We start from the raw sequence: 9,075 nt of genomic DNA on the forward strand, positions 1-9,075 counted from the left end.
GTGAATTATCTCAATAACTATTTGATTAAGATACAAATAACTCATCCAACTGTGTCTTTTCCAGGGTGTTTAATGCTGTTCTTTCAGTACAGCTCTCTGCCCAGATCTAAATATGGCTGTTGTTTTTACGATACTGCCAATGCTGTCAAACTGCAATGAAACTGCACGAAACACACCACTCTGATGACGCAGGAGCTATTGTTAACTGCACAACAATAGTAACCGCGTAGACTCACTGTCATATTGAAATGGTATACTACGCCCTCTAGTGTTGCGGGATCAGACAGACTACTGGCCCTCCAGTGAGAGACAAATACCGTATAATATACAGTGTGTGGCCTAAGCATACCAATTTGTAGTCGTATAATGACATCCGTTCAGGTCCTCAACTAGTCTACTTCTTTCCATATCTTTATTTGATCTAAATGGCAGTGATTTGTCTTCTGTTTGATAGTCACTAGCCCTGAGATGAACTCAGAGCTGTTGGTCCTGCAAACCAAGCATTTTATGTGATTCAAAATTAACAAATATTACAGGATACAAAACTATGACCAGGAAAGGGTAGTCTAAACTGAAGACATCAGGATTGTAATAGTAACCTATGGATGAGCAGAATATGTGCCACAGGTTTTATTTCCTCGTTCATCTCTCTATTCAGTCAGTCGCCTTCTCCCCCACTGTTCAGTGTATCACCTGTACACAGGAAGTCGAATGGATAGGCGGCTTGGTTTCTGTCTACAATAGGCCTAATATCGACATTTTTTTAGTTACGCTAAATAAACACAAATTAGTGTCGGAATTAATTAACTTTTCGGTTGTTCTGATATCCTTCAGAATACTTTCTATATGGGAAAAATTACAACCTATTCGTAATGACGTGTGGATTTACCTGCGAGACACCTGTCGCTGTTGCCATCCTATTGAAGACAATGGACCGAGGCTGTCGATAATAATTCTCATGGCTTGTAGAAGTTGACCGAAACTAGACAAATAATAAAAAAATTCAAGCACAGTGAAATCAAATTTGGGTCAATTTCCACACGTGACGTTCTTCTGTCATGGATTCGTTGGATTCTGGAACGAAGTTTACCCCGAAAACGCAGGTATTGTAATGCTACTAATACATTTGTTATAACGCTATCGATCATCTATTTTGTCTAATCTAAGCAAATCTTTATAGCACGTTTCATCAAATGTAGGCTATGTGTAATTGTAATATAATAGTGTGAATACACCCCTGATTTCCACTCTAGAAATACACTGACTGTACAAAACATTCCTACATACATACACTCAGTGTATTTCTAGAGTGGAAACCAGGGGTTGATTCATTGCACCGATTCTGTTAAAAAAAAGCAACAGAAAATCAACAAAAACATTTTACTCCAAACTCTGTTGAGTTCTGTTTAGTTCTTAAACAGATGTTGTAGTTCAGTCTTATCTCTTAAAAAAAACAAGAGACTGGGATAATTTGGATCGAACACTGTGGACTTCACTCCACTATTCGTGGGGCATGCTCTACAAGGTGTCGAAAGCTTCCACAGGGATGCTGGCCCATGTTGACTCCAATGCTTCCCACAGTTGTTTCAAGTTGGCTGGATGTCCTTTGGGTGGTGGATCATTCTTGATACACATGTGAAACTGTTGAGCATGAAAAACGCAGCAGCGTTGCACTTCTTGACGCACTCAAACTGGTGCGCCTGGCATTTACTACCATACCCTGTTCGCCTGGCATTTACTACCATACCCTGTTCAAAGCCACTTAAATCTTTTGTCTTGCCCATTCACCCTCTAAATGGCACATACACAATCCATGTCTCAATTGTCTCAAGGCTTAAAAATATATTTTTTACCTGTCTCCTCCCCTTCATCTACACTGATTGAAGTGGATTTAACAAGTGCCATCAATAAGGAATAATAACTTTCACCTGGATTCATCTGGTCAGACTATGTCATGGAAAGAGCAGGTGTTCTTAATGTTTTGTATGCACGGTGTATTATGTAAGCAGCATTCCTCTCAGTGCTGCTCCCTTTGAATTGGAATGCCTGGTAGATCATATGGCCTAGGCTGCATGTGAGTCAATTTGTCAAAAAGGGTATGGCTCTTTAGACACGAAAGAGTAGTCTATAACTGATACGTTCAAGTAGGGTGTGGTTGTTGGAAAATGTAGTTACTGTTGAATCTGACAGGACTTGACTCGCACTGGTTAGTTCAATTGCAGTAACAATGAATATAACTGTGTTATGCAGGCACCATAAGTAGTATAACACCTAAGGACAGATCATTTGACAAGTTAGTATATTCATGTTGTCATGGATTGATTGAATGTGCTGTCGATATAAACCCAATTACTATCTAGGGAGACATTTCTCTTTTGCTGCCATTGACATGAGCACTGAAATGTTTATGTTGAAATTAAATGCAAGTAAAATAACATTATTTTCTCACTTGTAGGATGATGACTGGGAAAATTCTGTCACATTCTTGCCAGCCCCAGACACCAAGAAGCTGGAGAAAAATAGAGGGAGTAAAACACTTTTTGTTGGGATTGGCCTCGTGGGGTTGGCAGCAGTCATTGCGCTGACGACAGGCCTGCTGGTTTGGCATTTTCACTGTGAGTATATTGTCCACCTTGACTGAACCCCTATAGAGCCATTACCCATTAGTATACTTATTCTGGTCCTATTAGTATACTTATTTTGGCCTCATTAGTATACTTACTCTAGCCTCATTAGTATACTTACTCTAGCCTCATTAGTATACTTACTCTAGCCTCATTAGTATACTTATTCTGGTCCCATTAGTATACTTATTCTGGTCCAGTAGTATACTTATTCTGGTCCAGTAGTATACTTATTCTGGTCCCAGTAGTATACTTATTCTGGTTCCAGTAGTATACTTATTCTGGTCCCAGTAGTATACTTATTTTGGCCTCATTGGTATACTTATTCTGTTCCATTAGTATACTTATTCTGGTTCCAGTAGTATACTTATTCTGGTCCTCACTCCTGTCCCTCTCTTATTTTGCAGTGCGGAGAGGAGAGGTGCGATTGACAAAGATGTACATTGGCTCTATGAGTATCACCAACCAAAGATTTATAGATTCCTACGACAACCCCAACAGCAATGAGTTCAAACAACTGGCCATGCAGGTGTCACAGCAGGTAAGACAGGGTGATGATGATCTGGATCTTTAAGAGTGCTTTACACTAAAACCACGCATTGCTAAATGGCTGTTGTATAAAGTATTTGTGTGTCTACTGTTTTCTGTTGTTTCTACTTGATCAACTTCTCTATTATTTGTAGCAAGTCCTGGTAGCTACAATAACACGTTTCATCTTGCTGCTTTTCAGCTGAAGGGGATCTACTCTAAATACAAAGATCTGGATAAATATTTAGTGGGATCCACAGTGCAAGCCTTCAGGTATTTGTTCCCCATTTAACCACTCCCCTAAGGTCACTTTGAAATTCAGAGATAGTTATGGTTGCTTACTTGAAGATGATGACATTAAAAAAGACATTACAACAAAGGGTAGCAGACAGTACATTTGTTTCAATTCAACCCACAATTGTTATGTTTTCTTGCTGCTTAACATATTCAAAATTACAATGCTCTATGTCTTTCCACTGTAGTGAAGGCAACAGAGGGAGTGAGGACAATGTAGTGGCCTACTACCTGTCTGAGTTTGATGTACCGATCGGTCGGGGGTCTGCAGTGGATGCAGCTATTGGCTCCATGGATCCGATGGAGGGAAGTCCGAAGGGGAGGATGGGGACGGGTCGCCGGCCATCCAGCTCCCTGCTCATCAACAATGTGATGTCTGGAGGTACAGTAAAGGGTGAACATCACTCTGCCTTGGGATGTGAAAAGTTACCTATACTCTTGTATGCATCCCTGTTTATTAAGACCTATGTTAATAGGAGCTTTTGTAGTCATCTCCTTCACATTCTCTATCCCACAGTTAAAAAAGGAGCTGTTAAAGGTCAGAGCAGATGTTTTTATTTGCTCCATGCTAATGTCTCATATGTGCCTCCATTTCACAGCTCTGGATGCACGTATGACACAGGCCTTATTGAATGGTGAGAAACAACATTCGCTGTTATGGTTTCAACTATTATCTTTCTGGATGTCACAGGCCGTCCTTGTACAGCTCACTGAGCTTGTCTACTGTATCTGTCTGTCCGTTTCCCAGCCCCCCAAACCTATTCCTATCACATCAGTGAGAATCACACGGCCACATTACAGTCACCTGGCTTTCCTGATTCTCCATACCCTCCAAACACATATGTGTCGTGGAGACTACATGCTGACCGAGGCTACAGGATTAAACTGGAGTTTGACACCTTCAACTTGGAGGCTGACTGTCAGAATGACTTCATCAAGGTGTATGACTCCCTGGTGCCATTGGAGCAGCAGGTCATGGCAGAGTGAGTAGTGAGGAGTTGTACAGTACTTTTAGGATCAAGAGAAAGTGGAGACATTTTCCCATTGATATTTCCTTCAGATGCTAGCCTCATGACTCATGAGTTCCATCCAAGTGCAACTGTCTGCCTCAGTTAAATCATGTGTTGATCTCTGTCCAGGAAATGTGGATATTACACTCGCAATGAGCCTCTGTCGTTCATTTCCTCTGGAAACGTCATGCTGCTGATTCTGGTAACCAACAAGCAGAAGAACTTCCCTGGCTTCAGAGCCACCTACTCTCAGGTTCCCCTCAATAGCCAAGGTGCAGCTACTATTATGATGATCATGGGGTGTACCATGTTGTGTCCCCAATGGTCACGAGACTCATTATCTGTTACTCTTTCTGTGTAGATTGTGGTGGTCAATTATCAGGACTTAATGGCACCTTCACATCTCCAAACTTTCCCTCCCATTACCCACCTCTGACCAAGTGTGTCTGGGACATTGAGGTAAACAAATGTTCAATTTGTGTTGTGGAGCCTGCTGCTGACCTTTTAGAGTGAGAATATGTTTATTTCTGAAGTTCCACCTACCATTCTATTCTCTTTCAGGTCCCAAAAGGGAAGTCTGTCAAGGTGCAGTTCAACAAGCTGTTGATGTCTGAGCCAGGACAGAACAATAATAATTGTCCTAAGGACTACGTAGAGATCAACAGTGAAAAGTGAGTCATGGGATCTTTTTGGTGTCAGTATATCCGTTAGGAATTTGGAAGAATTGACTATTAATATCAGCAATGACTCTGCAATGTCCCTAATTGATGAACATTGCTGATCTTTGCCTCTTTAACCTTTTGTGTTGCAGGCTATGTGGCGATAAGCCATACAGCACTGTGGTCACCAGCACAGTCAACAAGATAGTAGTGATATTTAACTCTGACATGTCCTATGTGGATTCAGGTTTCACTGCTGAGTTTGAAGCCTTTGTGCCAACTACTCGTAAGCCAGAAACATTGTTATCAGTACACAGTTGTTTCTTAAACTAACATCTACAGTGTATACTTTAAAACCTGTTATCAGTACAGATCTGCAGTGAGTACAGACCTATAACTACGTTATAACATGTCTATTCTTCTCAAGTGTTTCCATCTGAGTGTGTTTAAGTTTTATAACGTCACCTTTGTAAACAGATGCTTGATTTGCCTCTACAAGAGAGATTAGGTTACCTCCAAATGAGTATGATGTAATCTGAGTTGATGTCTTGTCTCTGTACAGAGTGTGAGCCAGATCAAATCAAATGTAGAAATGGTCTTTGTAAAGTCAAGTTCTGGCAGTGTGATGGAGTCAATGACTGTGGGGACAGCACAGACGAGGAAAACTGTGGTAAGTCAACAATATAGATCAGTAGAGAGGTCACACAAGATTATATCATCATTGTTACCACTGTGTATTACTGTGTCCTCTCTGTAGGGAGTTGTAAATCAGGTGAGTTTACCTGTCGAACTGGAAGCTGTATCTCAGAGAGACTGAAATGTGATGGCCGTGCTGACTGTGCTGACGGCTCTGATGAATCAAATTGCGCAAAATGTACGTATCCAAAGATAAATAGCTGTAGTAGAATACAACTGGCTACCATATAAACATGACCTTTGACCTTTGTGTGACTGACTCCTCATCTCCTTGTATCCAGCTCTAGCCCTGCAATGCTCAGAGAATACTTACAAGTGTAAGAACAACATGTGCATCAGCAAGCTGAACCCAGAGTGCGATGAAGAAGAGGACTGTGATGATGGCTCAGACGAGGCAGACTGTCGTAAGTTTAGATATCTCACACAGCTTCCTCTACATCATCAGACCAACTTTTACCACCATTACCCTGACTTCTGAATGTCATTTGGATTATATTTTATTTGACTATTTAAAACAACAGGCAAACAATACATGTACCGAAATCGCAGAGGGTTATGTAGACAAAAAGTCAGACTTGTTTCCATTGTGGTCCTCCTTTATTTACTGATTGTTTTTTGCGTGTGTCTGTGTGCAGAGTGTGGTATACGGCCTTACAGACACTCCCGTATTGTGGGTGGGCAGGCCTCCATTGAGGGGGAGTGGCCCTGGCAGGTTAGCCTTCACATCCGAGGGTCTAGCCATGTGTGTGGAGCCTCAGTTATCAACGACCGCTGGCTCGTCACTGCTGCCCACTGTGTCCAGGATGACATCAAAGTCAAGTACGTGCTCACCTTATTTTTCCTACTCTTTCTACGTTTAATTCACACCATTGTACGTTTCCCCAATTTATTTACTGCTCTAAGGACTGTTCCCTGTAACCTCTCCTGTTTACATTTCAGCTTTCAAAATCTTTGTGTTCTTGAGGATTGAGGACCGTGAACTAAGAGTGTGTTTTCCAACAGGTATTCTCAACCTCAACAATGGGAAGCATACCTTGGACTTCATGTTCAGAGTCAGACTAACAAGTGGACGCTGAAGAAGAACCTGAAACGGATCATCCAGCACCCTGGCTACCAAGCCGACACCTATGACAATGACATAGCTCTTATGGAACTGGACAGTCCTGTCACACTCAACCAGAACATCTGGCCAATCTGCCTGCCCACGGCCAGGCATTACTTCCCTGCTGGCAAGCCAGTGTGGATCACTGGCTGGGGGACCACCAGAGAGGGGGGTGAGTTGAATCCGGTGTATAGCTGCAGTAGTTTCTCCCACCTTGTTCTGTAGTAATACACTTGACATTTCCTCATGTTTTATCCTCTGACTACTGTTGATGCTGACTGAGTGTCATTCACTATCCCAGGTTTCGAGGCATCAATGTTGCAGAAGGCAGAGGTCCGTATCATCAATGCCACAGTATGTAACACCCTGATGGAAGGGCAGACCACTTCCAACATGTTATGTGCTGGTGTACTGGACGGAGGAGTAGATGCCTGTCAGGTAACCCAGCCAGCAGCTAGATGATCTTTCTTGTTGCATATTTACTTTCCCCCTCTTTACGTCATCATCATCATCATCATCATGCTGTCTTTGCCCTGCTCCTTCTGACAGGGAGACTCTGGAGGTCCGTTGTCCTCCATGGAGGACAGTGGACGTTTCTTCTTGGCCGGAGTGGTGAGCTGGGGGGACGGCTGTGCCCGCAGGAACAAGCCTGGCGTCTACACCCAAGTCACCAAATACAGGGACTGGATAAAGCAGAAGACTGGGGTGTAGCTGAGAAGACCAGGGTCTAGCTGAGTGGGAAACCTGGTTGTCAAGCCTGAGCAATACTTAGCCCTCAGAAGATTGGTCATTGTCCAAGTTTTTTAAATCATCAGACCTTTGATTGATATGCATTAAGGTTATTATAGTAAACTAATGCAGAAACTAAAACAAAAATGAATCTTGAAAAAACGATTTAGTAAACTGAAATAAAATAAATAACAAACCTGTTTCAAAAAACTAAAACTATACTGAAACTATTATCTTTCACTCCAAAACGAACTAAAATAAAATAAAAACCATAATGAGTTATGTTCAGTTTTAGTTTTTTTCTAAACTTCTGATTGGGTTTTCAATGGGGTTCAAAGGCAGATGAAGGCTGCAACTGATACCTGACAAATGTATGCACTCAATACCGTAAGTCGCTCTGGATAAGAGCATCTGCTAAATTACTCAAATGTAAATGTAAAAAAGTTGTCAAGCTTTAGGGGTGTTTTTAAGCTACTGAATCTGGTGGGTAAATGCTTCCAGGAGATGGTGATGTTTCAAATAGGCCTAGTTTGTGCATCACTATCCCTAGCTATCACTAGCTAACAGGGAAAAAATTGTCTAGGTAGCTAACTTGATTCCTCTTACATGTACTACTAAGTTTTTAAAAAGCATTGGATTGGTGTAAATATGGGGTTTCCTTCTACATGATTATTTTTCACCAGTCTCCGCTCTATTACCTTTAAATCCAAGTCACAATGAGATTGACTTTATAATGTAAACCTAGCCTATGAGCTGGCCCATCACCTTGTGTATAACTGCCCTTTGTCATGTTAAACTTTTATTGGAAACTATTTCACGCTGGGAATATTTTTACATGACACACTTCAGTGGTAAGAAGTGACATCCCAAAAACAACACACATGCTATACAACCCAAATGGCTCGTAGCAATACTAAAACTGAAACTAAATAATATAAAAACTAAATATACATATTTTTTTATAAAACTCAAACTAAATAAAAACTAGCAAATCAGGTCCGAAAACTAACTTAAACTGAATTTCAAATTTAAAAAAATTAAACAAATAGAAATAAAAAACGAATTTAAAAACAAGACTATAATAACCTTGGTATGCACACTACAGTTATTGACTACTGGGACTCTACAAGACTCAACAAGGAGTTTTCCTTATTTTACACTTATACGTGATGTTTGGTTCTATCCAAAAGTATTACTTTATACAGAAAATACAATTTTTACATACTTATACATACACTTACTTAAAAATAGACTGGGCATTACATTAGCTGTGTTATTATCTTGCTTAAATAAATATTTAGCAAGCATTGGTTGCAGGTTAAAGATGGATTTTTGCACCCAAGTGCACTAAATTGCCTGCTTTTGTGAACTTGTAGGCATTTTTCCCCCCTGGGTTTCTTTGTTTAGAATTTGCTTTGTTCATGTGTTAGAAT

General features: G+C 40.9%; 1 protein-coding gene across 1 annotated transcript; it reads left to right on the forward strand.

Annotated features, from left to right (window-relative positions):
* The first annotated feature begins 712 nt into the window (after positions 1–712).
* st14b (ST14 transmembrane serine protease matriptase b) lies at positions 713–7,821 on the forward strand. The gene is made up of 18 exons (XM_038965388.1): positions 713–1,103; positions 2,456–2,615; positions 3,032–3,165; positions 3,355–3,425; positions 3,635–3,828; positions 4,046–4,081; positions 4,195–4,429; positions 4,586–4,728; positions 4,818–4,915; positions 5,018–5,127; positions 5,268–5,401; positions 5,678–5,785; positions 5,873–5,989; positions 6,093–6,215; positions 6,447–6,630; positions 6,814–7,085; positions 7,215–7,351; positions 7,463–7,821. Exons 1-18 carry the CDS (start codon positions 1,059–1,061, stop codon positions 7,622–7,624), a joined length of 2,463 nt encoding a protein of 820 aa, XP_038821316.1. The 5' UTR covers positions 713–1,058; the 3' UTR covers positions 7,625–7,821.
* Positions 7,822–9,075: the final 1,254 nt, after the last annotated feature.

The sequence above is a fragment of the Salvelinus namaycush genome, chromosome 26 (genome assembly GCF_016432855.1).
Source record: "Salvelinus namaycush isolate Seneca chromosome 26, SaNama_1.0, whole genome shotgun sequence".
NCBI lineage: Eukaryota > Metazoa > Chordata > Actinopteri > Salmoniformes > Salmonidae > Salvelinus > Salvelinus namaycush.

Coding starts and splice junctions, on each gene's coding strand:
- st14b (XM_038965388.1), top strand. CDS start 1,059: ATGGATTCGTTGGATTCTGGAACGAAGTTTACCCCGAAAACGCAG. Junction 5,990..6,092: donor TGAATCAAATTGCGCAAAAT/GTACGTATCCAA, acceptor CCTTGTATCCAG/CTCTAGCCCTGCAATGCTCA. Junction 7,352..7,462: donor GAGGAGTAGATGCCTGTCAG/GTAACCCAGCCA, acceptor TCCTTCTGACAG/GGAGACTCTGGAGGTCCGTT.